General features: G+C 36.9%; 1 protein-coding gene across 2 annotated transcripts in view; it reads left to right on the top strand.

Moving 5' to 3' along the window:
- Window positions 1-26605, top strand: part of TAPT1 (transmembrane anterior posterior transformation 1) — a 64026-nt gene that overhangs the window by 22549 nt on the left and 14872 nt on the right. For both annotated transcript variants that reach the window (XM_025386386.1, XM_025386387.1), the window contains 6 exons: window positions 2012-2130; window positions 12401-12563; window positions 15590-15725; window positions 17079-17176; window positions 17350-17419; window positions 24746-24826. In XM_025386386.1, coding sequence (XP_025242171.1) covers window positions 2012-2130; window positions 12401-12563; window positions 15590-15725; window positions 17079-17176; window positions 17350-17419; window positions 24746-24826 — 667 coding nt within the window. The remainder of the gene's footprint in view (window positions 1-2011; window positions 2131-12400; window positions 12564-15589; window positions 15726-17078; window positions 17177-17349; window positions 17420-24745; window positions 24827-26605) is intronic.

The following is a 26605-nucleotide window of genomic DNA, read 5'->3' as shown; positions in this document are numbered from 1 at the left end:
TTTTTTTTTTTTTTGAGACGGAGTCTCGCTCTGTCACCCAGGCTGGAGGCTGGAGTACAGTGGCGGGATCTCAGCTCACTGCAAGCTCCGCCTCCCGGGTTCACGCCATTCTCCTGCCTCGGCCTCCCAAGTAGCTGGGACTACAGGTGCCCGCCACCACGCCCGGCTAATTTTTTGTATTTTTAGTAGAGACGGGGTTTCACCGTGTTAGCCCGGATGGTCTTGATCTCCTGACCCCGTGATCCGCCCGTCTCGGCCTCCCAAAGTGCTGGGATTACAGGCTTGAGCCACCGCGCCCGGCCAAAAGAATTCTTTTTTTGTCGCCCGGGCTGGTTTTTTGTATTTTTTAGTGGAGACGGGGTTTCACCATGTTAGCCAGGATGGTCTCGATCTCCTGACTTCGTGATCCGCCCGTCTCGGCCTCCCAAAGTGCTGGGATTACAGGCTTGAGCCACCGCGCCCGGCCCAAGTTGCAACTTTTTAGTGGATCACAAACTCTCCTTCTGGGGACATCGGGTTTCTGGCAGCTTCTGCCCTCAGTACTGAACCAGCAGTCCACTCACAAGGAGGGAAAGGCTTCTCAGTGACAGGAGAGTAATAGAAAAGGACCACAAACTCTATCTACATGGACCTTGCTCAACCTCCTACTGCACTGCTTTGTGTGTAAGACAAGAAAACATGCAACACTGGGACTCTATGTTAATCTACCAGCACGTGATTTAGGGGTTTAGCATCATATTTTCATTGCTGTTCATAATGAGTCTAAATTGTGGAAAACAAAAAAAGGGCCTATATATTCAGATTAAGAAATCTGGCAAAAATATGTGTAGCATATTTTTGAGACATTTTTATCCAAAATTAATGAAATGTACTCTTCGATTTAAAGACATGTGAATTCGTTTGCTAGGGCTGCCATAACAAAGTACCATATACTAGGTGGTTTAAACAACAGACATTTATTATCTTGCAGTTCTGGAAGCTGGAAGTCTGCGATCAAGTGTCAGTGGGGTAGTTTCTTCTGAGGCCTCTTCTTGACTTGCAGATGGCTGCCTTCCCCCTCGGTCTTCATATCTCTCCTCTGTCTGTGCCTGTGTCCAAATTTCCTCTTTTATAAGGACTCCAGTCATATTGGATTAGGGTCCACCCTAAAGACCTAAACTTAAACCCTCTTTAAAGACCCCATGTCCAAGCACGGTTACATTCTGAGGTACCAACTTAGGAACTTGATAGGGGACACAGTTCAGTCTGTAACTGTGAATTTCAATCTGTGGAGGTAGAGCAATTTATTGACTGAAGATACATGGAGTGCTGTGGCTCGGGCATGTGTATCATACCATAATTGTGTGCCAGACATACAGAAAGTCACCACTAGGGGTGGCTACTTGGCCAAATCCTCAAAAGACTTCACCCTCTTTCTGTGTAGTATAGTCCTAAACTTAACAAGTAAGAGTGTCTAATGTTACCACAAAAAGAAAGGGTATGACAAGTACTCAAGAAAGAAGGAGAAATATAAACGCTAAAAGGCTGGTCCTGGAATTAAGAATAAGGCCTTCTGAGTGCAGCAAGTTTCAGTGCACATGAAATTGTGTTAAACTTAGTGATCAGTTTGCATGTTTTTAACATAAACAATGTTGTAACTCAATATATATTCCAGTCTTTCCCATCAACAAAGCACCTTAATAAATAGGAATAGCAAAATTATGAGGAATAAAGATTTTCCATAATATCTTTAGAGCTTGAGGAAGTACTCAGAAAGACACATCAGATTATGTGCCATTAACTATGGTCAAGGAAAACTTGTTTTTGAGTAATTTCTTCTGTGAGTCGTAAACCAAAGGCTCTGCAGGAAGCACAGACTCATTCTTTGAAGAGTAGAACTATTAATTTGTTATTCCCAGGGCTAAGTTTTAAGAAATCAATTTTTTACAATGTTTAGAAATTCTGATTGTTTGAAATTTTCATTTACAAGTATTTTTAAAATACGTTTTTTTCTTCTCTCCTTAAAATTCAGCTGATGGTTTTTGGAATCTTTCTGTGCCTGGATGCGTTTTTGTATGTGTTCACCCTGCTTCCTTTAAGAGTTTTCCTGGCACTATTCAGGCTCCTCACTTTGCCTTGCTATGGCTTAAGGTAAGTTTAAGATCATTAACTATTGTAAATGTATAGTATTTCTTTATTTTTAATACTTGTAGTAGTTGCAAAGTAAGAATAATTCATACAGTTTCATCCACACTTTGGCCCTTCTTGTGTACACTGTTTACCTTTTTAATGGATATTATATAATATTATACTTTTTATATACTTATTTTTTTCCAGAATTGTTTTGAACCGAAACTTTGCTTTAGCCAGTAAAATAATGTTAATGCTGGAGGCTTTGTAGCAGTGTAGAAAGGACCTGGGAATGAAAGTCAAAGACCTACTTACCACGTTCCTAAGTCACCAGGGCCTTTATTTCCCCGAAGTCCTTGGGCCTCGTAGGCATCATGTGTAGAAAGGACAGAGTTCTAGGCTGGAGTGGGAAAGGAATCTCCTCAGGAGCTCTTACTACAAGGGTTCCTCCATTTCATTTGAGAATCATTGTTGTAATGGTCTGTGGAGCCTTAGTTACTGGTTATAGATGAGACTGATTTGTGAGAGTGGAAGAACTCTGGAAGACCACTGTCCCATGGGGAGGATCAGATAGCCTGACCCGACATTGACTGTTTTGTGAGCTGTGCACAACTGCCTGACTCCTCTAAGTGTGCTTCCCCATCAGCAAAAAGGAGCTATTGAGAGCTCAGCATCTTTTACCACAAAGATTGGAAGATGTAAAAAAAATACCCAGCATAGTACCTGGATCACAGTAGACCAGAACAGATAATCAATTTTCTTCTTTTTCTTCTCTACCAAAACTAAGAATAGTAAGGTGAAGGTGTTAAGCTTACATGAAGCTTAATGCTTTATTGGTCTTGAGGTTAAAAGCAAGTTTGGCTTTTACGGTTTTCTTTCTTTGTATAGTTATACCAGTGTGTCTCCATTCTGTATATGGTCCCTCTTTACAGCATTTTTATTTAGTTCTTATCATAAATGTCAAAGTTACGTTTCTGACATGCATCACTTTTCGGAATATATTTCATTCTGTGAGAATTCTAAAATGCTAAAATGAACAATAATTTGTGAGGCTTCATTGAACTATGGTGACTGTTCCATGGTGTATAAAATATATAATTAATAAAATATTTTAACCATAGCAATTGAGTTAAAAATTAGTGGTTGATATACACAATTATATGGTTTTTTTAAAAAGACTAAAACCATGAAAGATTCTTTTTTAAAGTAGTAAATGAGCATATACTTGATATTTGGTAACACATATGGTCTTTTTAAAAATAAGACTTAATCAGTTTTGATAGAAATTCCTCCCATTATAAATTGGAATAATTATGATGATGATCACATTATAAAAGGATTAAAAATTCTTGTTTTTCAAGATTACATGGAGTAAAACAATTATAAAACTTCAGCTCCTGTCATTGTTACATGCTATATTCTGTAACTTACTTGCCTTCCAGGATAACAGTGAATTAGTGTGACATATTTTATTAGTCACAAGTTAATCAAATGGGAAGGTAGTTTTAGAAATTTAGTCATTTAAGTTATTTCTAGTACATCCTTTTTTCTTTTAGGAGAAATTTTAAGAAGGCCTTATTATTAACAAACTTTTTTAAAGGCATTTGTAGCATGGTACATTAATACTAACGAAACCTAACCACAATAAACTATTTTCTTTTGTCACTATTGGGAGCTTCATAACATCATGGCATTTTAGTTCATTTTCAGAAGACCAAAATACAATCTAATAAAACATTACTAAATATACATCTTTATTTGGAACTGCATAAAGCGAATAGACACGTGGAAATTTAGATAAAGTCAGGTGAAACACATGATAGAAAATTACTAATACTGCTGGATGTGGTGGCTCATGCCTGTAATCTCAGCACTTTGGGAGGCCAAAGTAGGGGGATCGCTAGAGGCCAGGAGTTCAAGACCAGCCTGGGCAACATAGTAAGACCTTGTCTCTACAAAAAAATTAAGAAATTAGCCAGACATGGTGGCACATGTCTGTGGTCCCACCTGCCCCAGAGGCTGAGAGGTTGGAGAATCACTTGACCCTGAGAAGTCAAGGCTGCAGTGAGCCATGATTATGCCACTACACTCCAGCCTGGGTGATGGAGTGAGACCCTGTCTCAAGTAAAGAAAGAAAATAAACTAATACTATGTAGGACTTTTCACATCTACATTATGAGCTACATTACTTTTTAGTTATTCTTTGATCAACAATGTGCAACAAGTTCATGTTCTAGCCATCTTTATGTGGATGGCTTTTAAAGACATGTCATGTGCTCAGTGGCTGTTGGCACAATGTGATAAAACTTTAAAATGATAGATAAGCTAATGACTATATTCCTTCTGGAGCGTTCCCTTCCTTGGGCATTGGTTAGCACACATATGAGGTCTACTAAGTAAGAGTGGTGATTTGCCAATGATCCCAAGGGTCTCTCTTTGGGGACAGTTGTTTGAAGTTCCACCTTGTTATATTGTACAGGTATCTAAAACTGTGCTGCACTCAAGTTCATTTCTGCATAGCCCCTGTTACATGGAAGAACAGGGCATGTAAAATAGTGTTAGAATTCTGAGTCTTTTCTAGACCAGCACGGTGGTACACACCTGTCGTCCCAGAACTTTGGGAGGCCGAGGTGGGAGGGTAGCTTGAGGCTGGGAGTTAAGACTAGCCTGGGCAACATAACAAGACCCTGTGTCTACAAAAAAATAAAAAATTAGCCAGATGTGATGGCACACACGTGTAGTCCCAGCTACTTGGGAGGCTGAGGCGGGAGGATTCCTCGAGCCCAGGAATTCGAGGCTGCAGTAAGCTGTGATTGCACCACTGCATTCCATCCTGGGTGACACAGCAAGATTCTGTCTCTGAAAAAAAAAAAAAAGGTCTTAAAGTGTTAGTTCTGAAAATTAAAAGGTGTTGCAGGGAACTGGGAAATCTTATCTCTTCCAGTATTGACTTTACTAGTGGTTAATGATCCCTACCTCTAACCTGTTTTAGATATTTTAAGATTTTTTTTTTGTAGCACATATGGTGATTGCTTTCTTACATTAGTTTGAAATACTTTGAATCTAAATTTGTTTGAGTAGCATTTGAAAATAAGGTGTTTTCTACTTTCAAAGTTAAGCTAAAATGACACTAGAGGGCAGCCTGTTACACACTACATTTAAGACTCCATTGAAGATTTCCCCTGCAAACTTCTTGCTATTTCTGCTTTGGAGTAACTGAAAAATTAATTTCATGCTATCACTAATAAATACTTACATGCATGAAAAACATGAAATGCAGTTAAAATTATATAACAGTTTCAGCAGTTTTAAATGATAGGAGTTCAAATGAAACTTACATTTTCATTTAAATTTTAAATGAAATGGAGTTCAGGCAATTTTAAATGCCTTGAGGATAGCCAACTTACATAGAATAGGAAAATCCTGCCTAATGTCTTAGTGCCTTAAGTATGGTTTGTTAAAATTGAGTAATTTGTGCTTACAGTAATATAGTTTGCAGTTTTTGTTTCTTTGAGCAATTTAGAAAATATCTCTTTGAGCATTATTTTTAAAGTCACAAAACTTGAAATATTTGATAAGGTGAAGGTTACATTAAACAAAGCTATTGTTAATGTTAAGTCTAAGACCTTTCAAATATTTTAGGAATATAAAAATACTTTTTAGGTTTACCAAATGATTATTTAGAAATAGCCAGATTTTGCCTTCTGATAGCTTTTATTCCAGTGTTTTCTACTTCGATTAAAGATTATTCGATTTGTCTTGCCTATAGTGATGTCATGTTCCATCCTTTTCAGCAAGCAAAAAGTGCTCTTTCCTTCAGTCTGACTTTGTTTCAAAGGAATAAGAAGAAGTGAAATAGACCAGCAAAGAAGTTGATTGCAGTTTTTTAAGTAATGGTTTCTTTTTTCACTCTCCTGTATTTCAGTCTTCTTTCCATAAAAACTTACTGTCTTCCTAGTCTCTTTGTTCTTTGAAATTGTTTTCACAAAAGGCAGGAAACAGTCCATTTGTCAAATTAATCATGATGCTGACATGGAAACAGTTAACTCTTTGCAGTCTCTAGAACTGTTTGGTTCAGTATCATTTCAGTAATGTAAATTATTGCCTTCTTTTTATATTGGAGATTAGTGTTCTCACCTCATCTGTTTGCAGATTTACATCTTGTACAGCATTTGTGAGAAGCTTTTTAAAGCACATATACCCCCGTGTTCTCTGCTTCATAACTTAATATTTGAACCTATTTCTAGATCTTCTGCAAACTTGTCATGGTTTTTGACTTAAGTAAAATAAAGACCCTGTCCCTTCACTAAGGCGGAGGACAAGGGTGGTTCTACAGTCCTTAAGTAAACCCAGCCTTCATCATGATGGCTCATCCAGCAGGGTGTTTTGCTGGCTTTGACCCTGTTATTAAAGCACTGTTCATTATGAGATGTTGGCAGGGTAATTATCTGGAGTCATATTTATATGTGGTGTTTGCCAAGGATGCACTCCCTCCCTAAAAGTTTATGTCTGTCCTCGGTGATCTGAAGAATACTTCATTGAAATTGTTTCTGATGAATTAACAACCTTGAAAAATCTTTGCCCCCAAATGTTTTGTTGTAGACTTAAAAAAAATTAGAAAATGCATCTAAATTATTTAAAAGCGGATTCACTTATGTATATCTTCCCTCTTTCCCAGATAAGAGTAGTTGTCATTTTAGAAATCATTTGAGAAACGTCTTGAACTAGGATAATCTTTTTAATGATTCCTGGCATATAAAACAGAACAAAGTTTTGATTTATTCTATGAAGTATCTATTCCTTGAAAGAATAATACAATTTTTGTTCTTCAGAAAAGCAGACTGCTTTATATTATGTTAGAGGTACCAAACATCCTTTTTCCAAATTTACTTGTAGAATTAAATGAAAAATAGCTAATTATGTACCTTTGATTTACCTGGCATTTTTGTCAGCCCTCTATTCTCCTAAAATTGGTGACTTCGTTTTGTGCTTTAGAATTCTTAGTCACGTGAGTTAAAAGTTAAAGAAGATTATAGAGAAAAATGATATAGCCTGGTACCAAAAACTGAGTTATTGTTGAAAAAACTTTACTGAAACATTTTAGAAAGTGATAACTTGAGTTGAACAGGCTTAAGTAATAAATGCCGGAGTGCTTTTTGGTTTTTGTTTTTTTACCATTAGAGCAACTAAAATATGTGTGAGCAAATGTTCTGACCCCTGGCCCGGCTTTAGGCGTAACTCTCACATGAGGCTTCACAGGCTTTTATTTTTCTTGGTTGAAGAGGCAATGGTATCATTTTCTTTTGAGAATTTATCCCATGGGAGAGCTCTTGTCTCCCAGAATTATGAATTTCAATTGCTTGAGAGTTTCCTAACCTTTTGAGTTTCCTTCTTATGCCTTACCTCTTTAGAAATAGTTCTACCCAAGATTAACTTCACCTGTAAGTTATAATAGATTTTTCTCTTTTTAGACAAAATTAAGCCTTGATGTTGGCCTAAGTGATTGATGCCACCACTGTAGCACAAGTAGGGACAGCTCTTGGTAACTTTCTCTAGGGAAACAAATATGCCTTTTACTTCTTTTTACCAGGGCTGATCTATGTGGCTTATTTGTTGAGAGCAATATATTTGTTGTTATTAAAAAGTCTTCGTAACGCCAGGTTTTATTGTCCCGTTTCCTCACTATGGAGCTCTAAGTAGCGTAGCAACATTACAACCTTCTCTCTTTCTTTCTCTCTCGTAAATCAGACCGAAGGGAGGAGCACTTTCACTTCCTTTATAGAATGGAATGTGGTGGCACAGGGACTCCTTGTGGTGAGTAAACCCTGATTTTTCCTTCTATACTCTTGGCCAAATTGACATTCATTAAACGCAAAAGTAAACAGGATAGGCAGACATAGCCATTAGCTAAGAAAATGTGGATCCCTGTCCTTTTCAAAATAGCATCTTTACTTGGTCTTAAAGCCTTGTCCACATTTCTTTGTGAAGGATTTGACTGTGATTTCACCTAACATGAAAATCCACTCAGAAGTGATCTTTACACATATTAGCTTAGACTTAGCAAATACCTCATCCCCAAAGCCACAGAAATTGGCTGAGCTTAATTCCTTCCATATAAGCAGTTTTTATTGTGCATTACTAAAATTGTGAACATAGCTTTGTAAAAACAGGTTTTTTTTTTTCTAGTATAGTTTGAAATTAAAGTTTAAGAAATGGTTTGAATCATTCCATTTATGTTAAGTATTTATTTTTCTGTTACATGTCAGTCAAACTTAAGATTTAAAATACTTAATTTTCTAATTGAGGAAAACATCTTGATTTCACTACTTTATTCCAGTTTACTTTAAAATTATAAAAGGACTTCACTTTCAAAAATAAAACCATATTAAGTATTTTGCATTTTTATTTCAGTAGTGCTTGTGTTTCTTCACTCTTTCAATTATACCACAAATGGCTGAAAATAGAGAGAGCGGGAGATCTAGCCATTTATAAGAACTTTAGCATGAAAGTATTTTTCAAAAGCCAATTCAGGGTTGAATAACAGGGCCTTGGATAAGCTTCTTAGGGAGTTTGAAGTGCTTATCAGATAGTCATCTAAAAATATCCTGGCAGAGAAGGAACAAATAAGCCGATTGGTTCAAGTTGTTTTAACCAGGTAAACTTATTTCTGAGGTTAGGTCTTTTCTTAGAAAGAGGCTGTGGTACATACAGCTGTCTTTTAAGATGCCACCTTAGAAATGATTTTTTATTTTGGCAGCCTTTCTTTTTTGTTAACAAGGACATTTATATGAAAACAAGACTCTTTCCAGGTGTGGTGGCTCAAGCCTGTAATCCCAGCATTTTGGGAGGCTGAGACGGGTGGATCACCTGAGTCAGGAGTTCAAGACCAGCCTGGCCAACATGATGAAACCCCATCTCTACTAAAAATACAGAAAAAAAAAAGAAAGAAAGAAAACAAGACCCTTGTTTTTAAAGGTTCTGCTTCTTGTATTCTTTATTTGAATAGTATTCCTTAGTTCTGAAAATCACAGTCATCCCTGCAGCAACCAATTATGATGTTAGCAATGGATGGAACACTTTCACCAGAGCAGGGGGTGCACAGAAAGCAGTGAATTCAATATGTGTATATCATATACATATCATATAGTCCAGGTTTTTTTGCATTCATTTTTAGAAAGAAAGACCAAGTGATAGATAGGTTTGTTTTTTTGTACAGCAATTTATTCAGATGAGATTGCAATACAGTGATAAAGTATGCAGTGTTAAATTTTACAGAAAGATAATAGGTTCTGAGTTGTTGATTCCTGCAAGTTTAGAAGTTCTGTTTTAAAAAGTCCAGAATGCAGATGGTTCTGAAGAGCGTGCCTTCTGGAGCCAGATTGCCAAGTTTCCATCCCTGCTGCACCATGTGGGAACTTAGTCACTGTGCAACCACAGGCATGTTCTTGACTGTCCCTTGGCTCATTTGTAAAACTGAGATGATGAAATAAATAGGATTATTGTGAACACTAAAAGGAATATATGTGGATTATCTAGAATAGTGCCTGCCACATAGTAACTGAATTGTAGCATTAGGTGTTTCTACAACTTTTCTTTGTTAATTTGTCAGCTTGGTTCAAAAAGTGTGGTATTATATCATTTTGGGATATGTATTTCCAATGTTTGGTAGATCTAATTTGTAACTATGGCTTGTATTAAATATACTGTTCCTTTGTTGATATACTAACACATTGTTCTTTGATTCCAAATATGTATATAAAGAAACACAATTGGATATATACTTAAAAACCCTTTGTCTCTTAAATAAAATTGCTCTGACTGAGATCACTCAACTAAGTAGATGCCATCTAATACCAAAAGCTCTAAGTATAGTTTTCTACTTAAATTAGTTATCAAAATTATTTTTGTAACTAATACAAGTTAATACTACCCTACTTTTAGTTCGTATCATTTTCTTTAATTTATAAACATGATTTACAGTCTTTGAACACAAAAGCCCATGACTGTTGGTGATGTGTGACTTTCAGTATATGCTGAGCTGTGCCACACTTCTGAGTGGGGGCTGGTGGCTCACCATTTGTTCCCTGCGGCCCAAGTGGAGACAGTCATACCAAGGCCAGGAGCTCACAAGTGTTCAAAATGTCTCCTCTTCTCAGTGTTTGGATGAGAAATATGTTTAAGGGATCAAGATCCAATTCTTGGCAGGTATAATAGGTCTTCCATTTTCAGTCTTGTAGGGATGGAGGCAGGAAATTACCTTGATATTCAGATAGTCCTTGGCAGAGATCTGTGCTCTGGGCTGGTTGGCTGGGAGTTAGGAGATGAAGGGCATTCTTTGTTCCCTGAGGAGAAAAAGGTCTCTCTCTTTCTCTGTGGGAGAAAGAGGAACAGCACTGGATAAAAGAAAGTCATGGTGAAGGAGAAATAATGATAGAGATTGATCAACTTTGTCCTTGATGCAATTTTTCCCAAAGCCTTAACTTCAACTGCTAAGAATAATTTTACTTGGCTTTCCATACCCATCTTAAGTCATGTGATCTGACTTAGACAAATTCTGACCTCTCTCTCGTTTAGGCTCATTGGTCCAGCCCAGTGTATGTCCAGCCACCTTTAGCCCTTGGTGAACAGTCTTCACAGAATTTGCCTGCTTTCAGAACTTCTGCAGTATCTTACATTCTGTCTGTAAATAGATCAGCCAAATTCATATCTAACTGAAAACATCATACAGTGCACATTGCAGAAAACAAGAATGAGTTTCTGTAACAACTGCTCACAGGATTGGTAGAGCATCATTGTGACTTTATAAAGCAATGTTTCAAGTAACAGTTTGGAAGATTTACAAATTCCTTGTTAAACTCCACAAAGATCTTTGAAGGAAAAGCATTAGGAAAGAGCTCTGGAGAATATGTAGCCAAGGAATATCAAATACATTGGTGACTCAGACGGCCAATGGCCAGTTAGAAAATGAGCCCACCCCTGTATTGTTGCTTAGAACATCGTCACAATTGGTGGAAATGAAGAGATTCTGCAGCTCCTAAAAAAATATACTCGGGCTGTTTTATTGATTGCACTATGCATAAAAACTGCCAAAACAAGAGACAGCATTTTCCGTCCTGAGGAGTCAGCCTACGACAGGCAAAGAGAACGTATCTTTCCCATTCTTGTCACAAGAATTTTAAATCCAGTGGAAGAAATCTTAATTTCTTCTTTTCTAATGTATTTTTTGCGCTCTCTTATTAAGATGGTTCCTTTCACAATTTAGGTTTAGCTCCTTATACTCTAACCTCAGAAGTAAGGAGTGATTATTCTGCTCATATTAATTATGAAAAAAAATTTCGACTGAAGTCCCATAGGACTAACATCTGTAATACAAAAGCTGTCCTATAAACCAGTACAAAAAAGATAGGGAGTGTTCACATGAAATATAAATAACTGTTAAATATGTGGAAAGATGTTTAGTTTCCTAATGATAGAAATTAACATTAAAACTACACTGTGTACAATTTTCCACCAATGAGACTGGCAAAGATCCAAAAGTTAGTCAAACACTGTATCAGTGCCCTGGGCTACAGGCTTTCTCATGACATTGCTAGTTAAGGTATAAACTGTACCCTGTACAGCGGGCAGTTCAGCTGTTTCTGTCAAAATTTCAAGTGAATATAACCTTGGAATTCCAATTTCAGGAATTTATCCTACAGATACACTTTCATATATGAGACATGGCATGTACATTGCATCATGGCTTATAATTGCAAAAGACTACAAATCTGTCAGTGGTACGTTAAATAAGTTATAGTTCATCCACATAGTGGAACACTATGCTGCCATAAAAATATGAAGTCCTGATGAACTTGTATGGAATATTATGCCATTAAGTACAAGATGCAGAGCAGTATGCATAGAATGTAGCATTGTGTGAAAAGGGCTGATCCAGCAGGCTACATGCAGAGATTCATGATTAGTTAAAAGTTTATGCCATATGCCGTAATGGTGGAAATCTGTTGCTCGAAAGCACCCTATCAGTAGATACCTGCCCTCTGTGTTCATTTGTCAAGATTGCCAACATCTAATAGTAATTCTCACTTAAAATCTTTATATTCTATACTTGGACAGAAGATTTTACACTGTCGAGTAGTCATGTAGTTTAACTTCCCTTGTTTGAAGTTTTTAAAAGATCAACATAATTCTTATTTTTACCTTTGTATGCCAGTGTATATCAAGTAAAGATTATTGTTTTTGTGAGAACATACAGAGTAAAACTTATATTTTTATTACTTCTTGTATGTTTCAGGGACAGACGTTTGCTTCAGCCTGCCCAGGTGTGTGACATTTTGAAGGGTGTCATTTTGATCATCTGCTATTTTATGATGCACTATGTTGACTACTCCATGATGTACCACCTGATAAGGGGGCAGTCCGTCATCAAGCTCTACATCATATACAACATGCTGGAGGTAAGGACCTCGCTTACCCTGCACAGGCCTGGCCAGGGCACTCAGCTTCAAGTCTTCCAATTCTGAAGGTACCTGAGAGTCAAGAATGCTCTACCGACTCTAGTTGTGGTGCTTCTGGCCTTTACTGTGCTATCATCACTTGGGGGGCTCTTGTTAAACATGGATTCTTATTTAGGAGATCTGGGCTGGGTCTGAAGAATCTGCATTTCTCAGGCGGTGGGGCTCATGCTGCTGGTCTGGGGCACACCTCTGGTGGCAAGCCCGCAGGCATGGTGTGTCCTCACGTAGGCTGGGAAGAGTCTTGCTGCCCAGACATTTTAGAACCAGTACCCCCTTGAGTATCCAAATTGTCAAGTGCCAGGAAAATTAGTTTTACAACTTCATTAGAAACCCATGCTAGAACTTTAAATTATGAGTTAAATGTTATGATTATGTGTATGTTTGCTATAAGAAATACACATTTTAAATTGCACATTTAAATTCAAATCTTTACATAGGGCAAATAAATATAAGTTCCCTATTTTTGTAAGTACTTAATGTTTTTAGTACAATACATCTCACTTTAAAGCATTCAGCGTATGAAAATCTACATTTATGTAAAAAATAAGTTGAGCTGACATATATTCACTTTGCAAAAAACTGCTTTGCTTTATAAGCCAAATATTCATAAGTTTTTAAAATAGTAAGCTACCTAAGTTATATAATAAACTTTGAAATTCAAATTGCAAGCTGGCACAGTGGCTCACACCTGTAATCCCAGCACTTGGGGAGGCTGAGGCGGGCAGATCACCTGAGGTTAGGAGTCCAAGACCAGACTGACCAACATGGTGAAACCCCGTCTCTACTAAAAATACAAAAATTAGCCATGCCTGGTGGCGCGTGCCTGTAATCCCAGCTACTCAGGAGGCTGAGGCAGGAGGGTCACATGAACCCTGGAGGTGGAGGTTGTGTAGTGAGCTGAAGTCATCCCACTGCACCCCAGTCTGGGTAACAGAGCGAGACTCCATCTTGGGATTGCATTTTTATATTTTATTTTTGGGGAGATACAAATAAGGTCTATTTATCTTTTTAATTAGCCATGAAGAGATTTTTCCTAGTGAGAGGACGGATGGGGTGGGGGCTGCGGGCCTTTTTGCTCTAAAGCTGCATTGCTGTGGTAGATAAGGACTCTCCATCTCTTCAAAGAAGCTTTGGAGCTCTAGCCTTCTGGTACCTCCTAAATTCAAGACCAAGATGTTTTAAAACCATACCCCAGCTTCCTGATTCTAGGCTTGCTGCATGTACACTTTGCCCCACCAAGTAGGTTGCCTCGGGGTGGATGGGGACAAAGTTCCTGAAACAGAATAGCTCATCTTGTTCTCCCTTCCTTCTCATAGAAAGAGCCTAGACCTCATTCGCTATTCCCCTCTGCTCTCTGCCTTGCTCTTGTCACCGCTGCCCTTCTAGTCTCTCCTTCGTAGGCTTTCCATCTTAGGAGATTGGAAAGTGCAAGGGTTTCTCCCTGTCCCCTGACTTACAAAGCCCTCTCAAGGTAGTAGTAGTATTGTTACTAGAAAATAGGCCAAGAAAAAGGATCCATGAATTGCTGATTAAAATGATTTATATACGTATTCGCATTATAGACCATAATTGATGAGGTGGCTTAAACACAGTGGATGAGAGTCCATGCTCTGGTCTAGAGGCAAACCACCTCTGACCAAATCCTAGTCCTTCCTTTATTACCTGGTTATCCTGGACATAGTTACTGTTGCTGAATATCTCTAATCCTCAGTTTCTCATCTGTAAAGTGGAGACACTAGGGAGATTATGAGGATTAAATAGACCCCACATAGAAACGGTTTAGCATAATATCAGGCCCATGGTAGGAGCTCCCTAAATGGTAGCTGTTATTCCTTCAGCAGATCTTTAGTTGGCACTTGCTGCATGCCAAGCATCTTAGACCCTGAATACTCCCAGGTGAACCAGCCTGTTCTCATGGAGCTTATATTCTACAGGTGAGAGATAGACAATAAACAAGGAGATATTAGGAAATGATATATTATATGATGAAAAAGAACAGACTAACACAGTAGAGACCATAGGAGCCACAAGAGATGGGATGGTCTGGAAAAGGCCTCTGTTAGGATGTGGCATTCAAACTGAATCCTGAATATCATGCCCTCCTTTTCTCCGTTTTATGTGTCACTTTTTACTTGTTATACTGTATTCAAGGAGATTGATACCGGAAAATATGTTTAGGAAGTAAATCTGCATATTTTATTCCATATAATAAACCTCAAAAAAATACAGTTACCATTGTTTGCAAATATTAGATATGAGTAGGTCAAATGATATATTTGTCCTAAATTTGAATCCTGAGTTTGAATTTAAAGTGCTAAAACCAGAGGAACCATGTTTTTGATGTGCCCACCCGCCGCCCTTTTTTTTTTAAATTTGTTGTTGTTGTTGTTGTTGAGACGGAGCCTCACTTTGTCACCCAGGCTGGAGTGCAGTGGTGCAATCTTGGCTCACTGCAAGCTCCGCCTCTCGGGTTCAGGCCATTCTCCTGCCTCAGCCTCCTGAGTAGCTGGGACTACAGGCGCCCGCCACCAAGCCCGCCTAATTTTTTGTATTTTTAGTAGAGACAGCTTTTCACTGTGTTAGCCAGGGTGGTCTCAATCTCCTGACCTCATGATCCACCCGCCTCGGCCTCCCAAAGTGCTGGGATTACAGGCATGAGCTACCGTGCCTGGCCAGATGTGCCCACCCCTTTTATTTTTGCCACTGTTTAAGACTTTCTTTGTTACAAACATAGCTAATTAGACAGTCTGATTGAAATTCTGTACATATTTTAGCACTTACTATTTGTTAAAGAATAAAGAAATGTGAGTGAATAAGTAAACAAACATCTTCACTCTTCTTTAGCTTGCCTTCTACTAGGATTTTAAATCCTAGTAGATCTCCAGGATTTGAGCTATATCTCAATTTTAATGACATATTTAAGTGGAATATTAAGAAACATCTTACAAGTCATTTTTCTTTTTTAGGTAGCTGATCGTCTGTTTTCATCTTTTGGACAAGATATATTAGATGCTCTCTATTGGACAGCAACAGAACCTAAAGAAAGAAAAAGAGCCCACATTGGGGTGATTCCTCACTTTTTCATGGCTGTTCTCTATGTCTGTATCCTTATAGACTTACTGGAAATTTCCAACAGTTAATGCATAGTCTACCTTATTTTATTTGGTTAGCCATTTCATAGATTTAAAGACATATAGATAATGTATGTATCCTGAAGATTAATGTGAAATATCTGTGTTCTGTTGAGAAATTGGTTGTCATAATAATTGTAATTAATTTAAGGAGCCTCATGTATGCATTATTCTTTGAGCTGCTGGAAAACAGTTCTATTTGCAGTGTAACTGATTATAAGGAAGAATTTTATAATAAAAAGGCAGCGTATTTTTAGACATACATTATTTACATAGATCTATATAATTTTTCATACTTATATTAGAATTTTTCTTGAAGTTATCTTTAAATCCAGGAATTCTTTTTTATAACCTTGGGCTTAAAATGCATAGAATTTATCTAAAAGTAAAATGTGAAATTGGTTGGGAGGAGTTTTGGTGGTTTTGTGTATTTGTGTATTCATCCCTGGCTTAAAGCTTTTCTATTGGAGAGTAAATGCTTTATTATATAAGCAGTGTACGTGTTTGTGTGTACCCCTACATATTTATAACACACGTTCCTGCTTTTAAGTTCCATGTGAAGTCAGGACTCATTCACAAGAATGTGTCACTTTTTTTTTTCCTATCTCTGTAAGAGTGACACTTGAAAGAAATTGGGTTAATACTTGGAAAGTTAAAGAACCAAGTGGGAAGATACCTGTGAGGGTAGAAGCTTGTTCCAGTTTTAATGGAGTAAAGCAGTTACCACTCTTAGATATAAATTAACTATTCTGTATGTAATACAAATGTAATTCTGCAGTTTATGGATATATTCAAAATGACATATGAAGAAGAATCTTTATTATCAGCTATTTCTTACTGCCTTACATTCCACATTTCCTGAAGAATCAGGGAAGAAAATCACTTCCAGACTTATAGTTTGTGCTTTCTTTTTTACATTGCAAATTATCTTAATTCAGAATGTGTATTTCTTAGTCTCTTCTTTCAGTATTTACCATAATTTATTCCATTTACTTAACAAACTTTTCTGTGGGCCTATTTCCTGAGCACTGTGCCACGTGCCAGAGATACAGAAAGAACAAACAACCCTGTTCCAAAGGATTCATGGTCTAAATAAATGAATATGTAGAGGTACATTTCCACTTTTGTTCATTTCATGTGGATATCCTGTCAAATTTTTATCAACTATAGCTAATAGGGAAATTATGAAGATAATACAATACTTACGTAGACGATTTAGAAAAGAAAGTCATCTTCTTTCTTTATTATTCACTTTCAAAATTTTGTAGTATTATCAGTAACAATATGAAAGCAAATTTAAGTTTTTTCCTTGACCTTCTATTAGTTTTGCATGCAATTCTTATAATGGTTCAAGCAACAACTCTCAATGTAGCTTTTAACTCACACAACAAGTCTTTGCTTACTATCATGATGTCTAATAATGTAAGTATGAGATTTATCTTACATTTTTGAAGTTATACGGGCATTTCAGCTGCAATACTCTGGGTGGGATAAAATTCTTTGTTCTATATGTTGTTCTCCCGGAAGTTTTATAGGAAGCAAGTCCAGTTTTTAAACTATTATAATCATAAAGATATTTCTGTTTACTGTTTCAGTTTGTTGAAATTAAAGGAAGTGTTTTCAAGAAGTTTGAAAAGAACAATCTCTTTCAAATGTCAAATAGTGGTATGTACGATTAGATTCTACTTGAAGTTCTGTGCGGTATTTTGCAGTTCATTCTGAAATCCTAATGGCACATTTTCTCTGGGCCACTGTTTCTTCAACTTAAACTGTACCTTCTCTTATGCTATCAACATCTTTACTAGGTTTTCTTATCTTTGGTTACTGTAATCACAAGATGTTTGAGATAAAAAATTAGAAACATTTGTGTAGCACCATACAATACTTTGAGAAGCTTCTTAATAATCGAGAAATTTCTCTGAAGTGGGTGGTATTATTCCATTTTATAGCTGTGAAAACTGAAACACAGAGAAAATGATTTGACTTCTCCACAGTCACATAGCTTCTAGGAGAATTATGACTGTGAATCTCAGAATGTCTCTAAGTCCTTAGCTTTTTTAGTTATTATTTACTGCCTTCATTCTAATCCTAAAAAGTGTGAAGGGACAAAATTTTTTGCCTGGAGTGGGCGTCTTACATAGTTTTTAAAAGCCAGAGCAGAACAGTGTAGTGGATCATGGAGACCTCAAGAACAGCCCCAGGGGCTCTACCAGGGAGTGTGCTCGGAGTCAAAAGTGTTTTCACAAGAATATGAAGACATTATTCATCTCTTCTGCCATGGTGACATTTGCACAAGTCATGAAAAAATGGTGGTGTTTTAGCATGAATCCAGACAGATGTACAATAGAGAGGATCCCTAAAGGAAACTGGCTTGATGTCCTTGAGGAAGGTGAGGCGTGTCACGGGGGAGGCGCGTGGGCTGGTTGTAGATAAGAGCACACATGGCTCATCCAAAGCAGTGCTTGTCACAGTTTTTGCTTCTGGGACCCTTTTACATGCTTCAAAAAGTATGATGATCAGCTGGGCGCAGTGGCTCACGCCTGTAATCCCAGCACGTTGGGAGACTGAGGCTGGTGGATCACCTGAGGTCAGGAGTTCAAGACCAGCCTGGCCAACATGGTAAAACCCCGTCTCTACTAAAAATACCAGAATTAGCTGGGCATGGTGGCAGGTGCCTGTCACTCTGTAGCTGTAATCCTAGCTATGGACTCTACTCTGTAGCTGTAATCTAGCTACAGAGGGGAGACTGAGGCAGGAGAATTGCTTGAACCTGGGAGGCAGAGGCTGCAGTGAGCCGAGATCGCACCAGAGCACTCCAGCCTAGGTGACTAGAGCGAAACTCCATCTCAAAAAAAAAAAAAAAAAGTATGATGATCCCAAAGGACTTTTATTTATATGGATTATGTCTCTCGCTATTTACCATATTTGAAATTAAAACTGGGAAGTTTTAATAAAAGTATTACATGCTTACAAAAATAACATTTCAATAAAAAAGATATTTTCTAAAACAAATTAAAATTTAGTGAGAAGAGTTTCTCAACAAGTAATGCTGGAATAGTTGGATAAAGGTTAAAAAAAAGAACTTTGGCCCCTCCCCTGCCCAAGAAAATTAATTCATTGTGGTTCATAACCCTAAACATAAATGCTAAAATTATAAAACTTTTAGAACAAAATATAGGAGAATACATTCACAACCTTGGTCTAGGCAAACATTTTTAAAGACCACACAAAAAGTACTAACTATAAAACAAAAGAGAGAAACTGGACTTCTTCAAAATTAAAATGTAGGATCATAAAATTTAAAAAGTGAAAAGACCAGCCACAGTACTAAGAGAAAAGATTTGAGATGCATTTATCTGACGATAGATTTTTTGTTTGTTTGTTTTCTGAATATATAACAAACTACCAATCAATAATGAAAGGACAATCCAGTTTTAAAATGGGGAAAAGGCTTGAACAGACATTTCACAAAAGAAAATCTATAAATGTCCAATAAGGTCATGAAAAGCTCTCAGCATTATTAGGGAAAATGTCATTGGAGAAAGGCAAAGTAAAGCCATAATGAGATAGCACTGCACACCCTCCAGAGTGGCTGCTCTTGTAGCCTGACAGTACCACAAGTTAGTGAGGATATGGATTAACTGGCACTCATGCATCGATGGCGTGAGTGTAAAGTATTACAACTGCTGTTTTTGGCCATTTCTTACACAGTTAAATGTTCACTTGCCCTGTAATTCAGTGCCGAAAATATATTTTCTTAATAAGACTTGTTGCAAGAATTATTATGGCAGCTTTGTTCATATTAGCCAAAAACTGGAAACAGGCCAAATACCTATCAATAGGAAAATAAACAAATTGTATATCTGTACCATAGAATACTACTCAGCAATTAAAGATAAAAGAATGAACTCCTAATAGTGTCAACTATGTTATGTCTCAGAAGCATTATGTTGAGCAGAAAAGCCAGACACAAAAGTGTACATAATGTATTTCGTTTATATGAAGTTTATGATCAGAAATAATTCATTTATGATGATAGGAATAAGAGAGGTTGCTTATTGGGCATTTGGATTGACTAAGGGGACTCAAAGGAGCTTTCTGGATGATGGAACTTCTTTCTATATTAAGGGCTTGGTGTCACAAGTCATGCATTGATCAGAACTCATCACATTATATATATTATATATACTCATATATATATATACTTAAGATCTGTGCATTTCACTGTATGTAAATTTTACCTGTATATTAGACAAGGAAAATAATGGCATATGAATATGTTAAAACAAACAAGTTACAGGAGATTTGAAAACTAAGCAAGGAATGAAAAAAACAAATGGAAAACTTGAACATAAAGCCTAGATGATTCTATGAGGCCATGCTGGGCCTGACTCTCAAAGCTCTGAGGGGCAGTTCGTGTTCTTACTTCTTATTAATGTTCCTCACCTTTAGTGCAGACTGCCAAGCGTCGTGAATTAGAAATGAAAGAGGAAGGAGGGAAGGTACTAAATTATAGAATACTTTGCTTCAGTAGTTAACCATGAGTAAATTGATTCAGCTGTAAGCATTTCATTTGTTGTAGAAATCATGGTTTTTAAAAATTAATTCATATTAGTAACCTCCTTTGGGTAAGCACTCTTTATAGAGACTTAAACTAGACACGCAAATCTTAAGTTTTAAGGGTTTTCAATCCTTATGTATAAAAGCCTCAAAATTATGAGGAGGAAATTGTGAAATGGTTTTAACCTTATGGCCAACGTGTTGATGTAATTAATACCCCTTTTCATTTTTATAAATGGGTTCCCCAGAATTCCAACCTCTTAGCTTAGAAAGATTAGGGATTCAATATTTGAGTTTTAAGAAAACGCTGGGAAAAAAATGATATAATGATCAGGTATGCATATCAGTTTACAAGAAATTTGGACTTTATTTTGGCTTAAAATGATTACTACTTAGCACCAAAAAAAATTACCTTTTGCTGTAAGCAAAGTAGCTCGTGTTACAATGCAAGGTGGTCTGCATTGTACACTTTAAGAGTTTTGTAAGAAATTAACTTTACCTGGGCCGGGCACAGTGGCTCACACCTGTAATCCCAGCACTTTGGAAGGCCAAGGCAGGCAGATCATGAGATCAGGAGATCGAGACCATCTGCCTAACACGGTGAAATCCCATCTCTACTAAAAATACAAAAAAAAAAAATTAGCTGGGCGTGGTGGCGGATGCTGTAGTCCCAGCTGCTCGGGAGGCTAAGGCAGGAGAATGGCCTGAACCCAGGAGGCAGAGCTTGCAGTAAGCCGAGATTGCGCCAATGCACTCCAACCTGGGTGACAGAGCGAGACTCCGTCTCAAAAAAAAAAAAAAAAGAACTTAAAAAAAAAAAAATTCTAGGCAATCTTGCTAACATTACATGTAACATTCAGCTATTAAAATGGAAAGATCAGGAGTCACCAAGAGGTGCTTTTTGCTCTTGATATGAATATGTTGCCTCTTTCATATGCTTCAGTAGTAGTTACTTAATGAGAGCCAGTCAGCAGGGATACTCATGTTGGCTATTTTTTTCTTATGAATTTTCCTATGAATTTTTTCTCCATCAGAAGTTGACTTGCCAGATACATAGTGTAAGTTTTAGTCCTTCATGCTGGTTTAATATAGAAGACTTCATGGAGAAATCTGAGAGTAACTTTACGCCTTTCAGTGGTAGCTCACCGTATATTTTCTTTGGAGGAATTGCCTGAGGACATGTGAAAAGTAGTTTAGTTAATAAAACCAGGTTTTTAACAACTTCTCCTTTTCTTCACTTCATTTTATCATAAGCATCAGCTGAATGTGGAACCCCAGTCTTTCTGGTTTGCATTCTTGAGAAGAAGAATTTTAGGTAGATTTTTACCCATTGGTAATGTGAACTGTGCATTTGGAAAGGTCCTTCAGAAGTTAGGTTGTCTGGAGTAAGCTTATAGCTCACTTAACACTCTTAGAAGCCTGCAAAGCTGCAATAAATATGGATGTTTATTGGAAATAGTCACTCACTTTATATTTAAAATGTGACTGCAAATATGTTAAAGTATATCCCTGTTAGTGGTAATATAGCAAGGAAAAATCTGAATATCAGACATATTTAAAAGCCTTAATACCAGTGTTTTTAAACTTCTCAATAAAGGTTAGGAGAAAACATTCTTAGAAATTTTAATTTTTAATCAATGTAAGAGTTCAGTTCTAATCTGAACCCTGACTATTCTGAAGATGAGATATGGTATAAATATGTTGCTGATTGCATTATTTATCTAATATATGTTAGATTATCAGTATCAGACTCTGTTATTCTCATAGAAATTTTATTTCTTTTTATATCTTCTTTGGAGACACTTAAAATTTGGGTATTTTTTAACTCAAATTTTAGAAGTCAAATCTTGATTTTATAATGTCTATATAAAACATTTAAATGTAAAAGTTGTGAAAGTGTAAGAATAAAACTTTCAAAAAAATCTTCACATAACAGCCTCATCTTTATAGTTAGATATAGTTTTATATCTTTATCTTATCAAATAAAGATACAGTTAATTTTTATGGTGTCACTTTTTAATATTTAAGCTTGCCATCCTTCACATACTTCATCTTATAAAATTGCATTTATTTACCAAATTTATCCATTTTTATTAATCTCTTTTTTTGGAATAGTCTGCTTTTTTTTTGGAATAGTCTGCTTTTCTAAAATTTGTTTTGGGCTGGGCACAGTGGCTCACACCTGTAATCCCAGTACTTTGGGAGGCCAAGGCGGGCGGATCACCTGAAATCAGGAACTGGAGACCAGCCTGGCCAACACGGTGGAACCCTGTCTACTAAAAATACAAAAATTAGCCAGGCATGGTGGCGCATGCCTGTAATCCCAGCTACTCCGGAGGCTGAGGTAGAAGAATTGCTTGAACCCGGGAGGTAGAGGCTGCAGTGAGCCGAGATCATGCCACTGCACTCCAGCCTGGGAGACAAAGCAAGACTCTTGTCTCAAAAAAATAAGAAATCATAAAAAATAAAAAATAAAATCTGTTTTGCCTTAAATATACGTTTAATGAGATAGGTTTTTCCCCTTTCATCAGTATCCTTAGAAATGAAATTATTGCAGATTTTCTCTATACTTGCAGCTGCCATGTGCCCAAAAATCAAATACAGTTAGATTAATTCTACAGTAGTTTCGCTTTGTTATATTAGAGTTTAGAAAAGTTACTTTGGTTCATTTCAAATAGTGTTTTAAATTTCTCAAGGTCATTTATTTTCATATAATTCTGTAATGAAACAAGTCTATATTACATATTCATGTTTGGGAAGTATTAAAAATAAATACGTTTCATTGTTAAATTCATTTATGGAAATTAGAAAGGACTTAGCACACATATAGGTACAGCTTGGTGAATAATTCTACAGAATTCCAATTAAAGATACATTGGCAAATTTAACCCCACGAATTAAGATCCACAGTTAGCTATAGTAACAAAGAATATATTTTGTGTCAGACTTTGATGGAACTTATTCTAGGGCAGACTTTTCTTAGTTTCCTTTAACCTGTATCCTCTTTTGACGTCACAGAATAAATTAAACATGTGATCTAGAACGAATCAAAACAGGTGCACCTGAAAACTCCGCGTGGACTTGCTCCGGAGGTGCCCTGCCTCCTAAGGAGGCATCTCAGTGCTTGGTACCTTGAGACTTACTGTGCCCTGAGCTCACACTCCAAAATGCGGTACTGCATAATGAATGGTGCTTCAGCTTTGGAAGTAGGAAGCAAGTAGTGCCCACTGGGCTTTGAGGGAGCGAAGGCACAGCTCAGACCCATCACTAATAAGGAGCTGAGCTACCCTGAAAAAGAAGGTACCAGCAACTGACTGGAAGAGCTTAAGGATGTAGGGAAGGTACAGAGAGTAAAGGCCAACTCGCTTATAGAGAAGGAGGTTTTGCTGTGGAGTAAAAGTTTTTAATCACATTGCTAGAGAATAGTGAGGAAAGGTGGAAGTAAAAAAAGAGAAGCAAAGACAGTCCCGTGAATTACATCAGGATGAAATTGAAATTCAGAGCACTTATAGGAGGCGTGCCATGGCTGAATGATATGGGTGAGGCTTGCGATTACTGAGGCATTGGGAAAGTAGGGAAATGACAACAGACTGTAAAAAAACTTTTGAGTTGGGTTGTTATATGGGTGATTGTTTCTAGTCACAGCCCCCACTGTTACACAGACACACATACATGGGTGTGCCACTCTTAACTGCAGACAAATTTATTTCATCCCATTTCTTGATTACATAGTATCTTAGACTATGAGAAAGTTAACAGCTTAAAAAGTGAAATGTGGACACTGGCCTTTAGCAATAATTCAGTGATTTGATTTTATTAAATTCATTCCACCTAATCTCAGCACATAGTTATTAGTTTATGGTAAATATTATGAAGCCCAATTTGGGGTTATTTTCCCTCAAGTTTTACCTACACCCCAAGAAATGCTATTGTAATAGCAGGATTCTCTCAGCTAAAGGACTCATAAGTTCAGTAATTGTGTACTATTTACCAGATTGGAAGTAGTCTGGGATTTTATACAGGAATTTTATTACCCAAAGTCTTTCATTTTACTCTTTGCTTCTATTTTTTCTTCTGTAAAATGGAAACAGTTGTCATATGTCCCCAAAGATCATTGGAGGAATCTAATGACCCAGTCTGAGCAGTTTGATGGTTTGAATACTTCTTGAAGTTTATAGAAAACTGGAATTTCCATACTAGAATTATGTTGGCAAAAGAAGTCAGTGACTTACCAAGATAACACCAACCTATATATATATGCACACATATATATACACACACATATATATATAAAGTTGTATATTTATGGACATTTATACATTGTCTAATAATTTCATCATGTTCTGGCTAAAAGAATTGTTTCCTATATGTACTTTATTGTGTTGTTTATATACACTACAGTACTTATATGTTGATTTTTTTTTCTTTTAGATATTAAGGAACGATTCACAAATTATGTGCTTTTACTAATAGTGTGTCTAAGAAACATGGAACAGTTTTCTTGGAATCCAGGTAACTCACTCTTAACAAAACAATGTCTTATAATTTTCCTTCTAAGCCAAAATCATTCTTTTACACGGAATAAAATGAATATTGCAGAAAGCTTCAAAAGACTTTGGCTGTTTTACTGTTTAGGTGTTGGAGAAACAATCATCTGTCACATAATGACATTTCAGTCAACAATAGACCACATATACAATGGTGATCCCATAGTTTCTAATGGGCGTGAAAAATTCCTGTCACCTAGTCTTCTAGTGTGCTTTTCTGTGTTTAGACATGTTTGGATACACTTACCATTGTGTCACGGTTGCCTGCAATATTCAGAATGATAATGTGCTGTACAGGTTTGTAGCCTAGGAGCAGTAGGTTATACCATATAGTCTGGGTGTGTGATTATACCATCTAAGTTTGTGTAAGTACCCTCTATGATGTTCACACAATGACAAAATTGACTAAAAACACATTTCTTAGAATGCGTCCCTGTTGCTGAGCGACACATGACAGTACCTGTTTCAGTAGAATGGATTGGGTATGTTTTCTGTGGTGTGGTGGGATGCTGTCATTTTCTATAAACCCCTCCGTGTCTCTGGAGCTGTATACTCAGTAGGTGAGTGCACCCTGTTATACCCGGCAGTTCTGAGCCTCTCTATTTTTAACTGTAGTGTGCTTTAGTTACCTAAATCCAGAAAGATCATTTTCATCTTAGGGGTTGACCAGAAGAACCTTTGCTCTTCCCTAACATTTATCTTTTACCCATTGATTAGCATTTTAAGTGGGGATAAATTAAATATAAAGTAAGGTGGAAGTTTTGCAACTTAGGTGCATCTCTAAATTCAGGCTGACAGGAAATTGTCAACATTCCATGAATTTTCATTGTCCATTCAGTTAGCAGACATTCACTGAGCATATGCTAGTTTCTAGGCACAAGGGCCGGCACTGTGGCAAATGTAGAAAATACTAAGACATTTGTAGGACTTACAGGCTAATTAAGGGGAAATGGGTAATTACAATGCTGAAGTGAGCTAAGTGGGAAATGATCAATTTCTCAGGTATCTCAAGTAATTTAGAGTTTTTGTTTGAATATCTGACGTTTTTGTTGGAATCTCATTCTTAAAGGATGAGACCATGTTTTAGATTTCATTTATTACTCCCAATATTATATATGTTATAGGCATTTATTAACTTACTAATTTATTTTAATTCATTGGTAATTTTCAAGTAACTGAAAAATCAAAAACATATAAAATGAGAGATATGCTCTTGGAGATACATTTTCAGAAGTTTTTTTCGTAGAGAAACCATAAGATTAAATGATATCTGACAACGGCTGGAGTAGGCTACCTGGCTTGTGGTGGAAAAGCCTCTTCCTCCACACACACAGCTAGATTCATTGAGTACCCAGATTTTTTTCAGTGAATGGTGGTATATTTCTTTATAACTAAGTCACCTAACAGGGTGTCCATGAAGGGCAGAGTGGGTATGTGTCACTGGTTCCAGTAGAGTACATGTAGGATCAGCAATTCCCAAAGCTGAGTGGTTAAAACAAAAGACAAACAGTCTTTATGCCTCCTAGACAGCTGGATATTTGAAGTCATTCTCATTTATACTGTGACTTTTAATAAATTATCTTGCCTTCTTTATTACTGCTATGGCAGATAATATGATAAAAGGAACACTTGCTTTTATTGATGAATTCACCATTTTCACTCTTTTTTTTAGGTTTATTAAAATTTCTTTTAAAAAAAAACCAACGAAGTGCCATTTATGGAACGTTGCTCTAAGTTCTCAGGG

The sequence above is a fragment of the Theropithecus gelada genome, chromosome 5, assembly GCF_003255815.1.
Source record: "Theropithecus gelada isolate Dixy chromosome 5, Tgel_1.0, whole genome shotgun sequence".
Classification (NCBI taxonomy): domain Eukaryota; kingdom Metazoa; phylum Chordata; class Mammalia; order Primates; family Cercopithecidae; genus Theropithecus; species Theropithecus gelada.
This window is presented reverse-complemented; position numbering and strand designations above follow the sequence as displayed.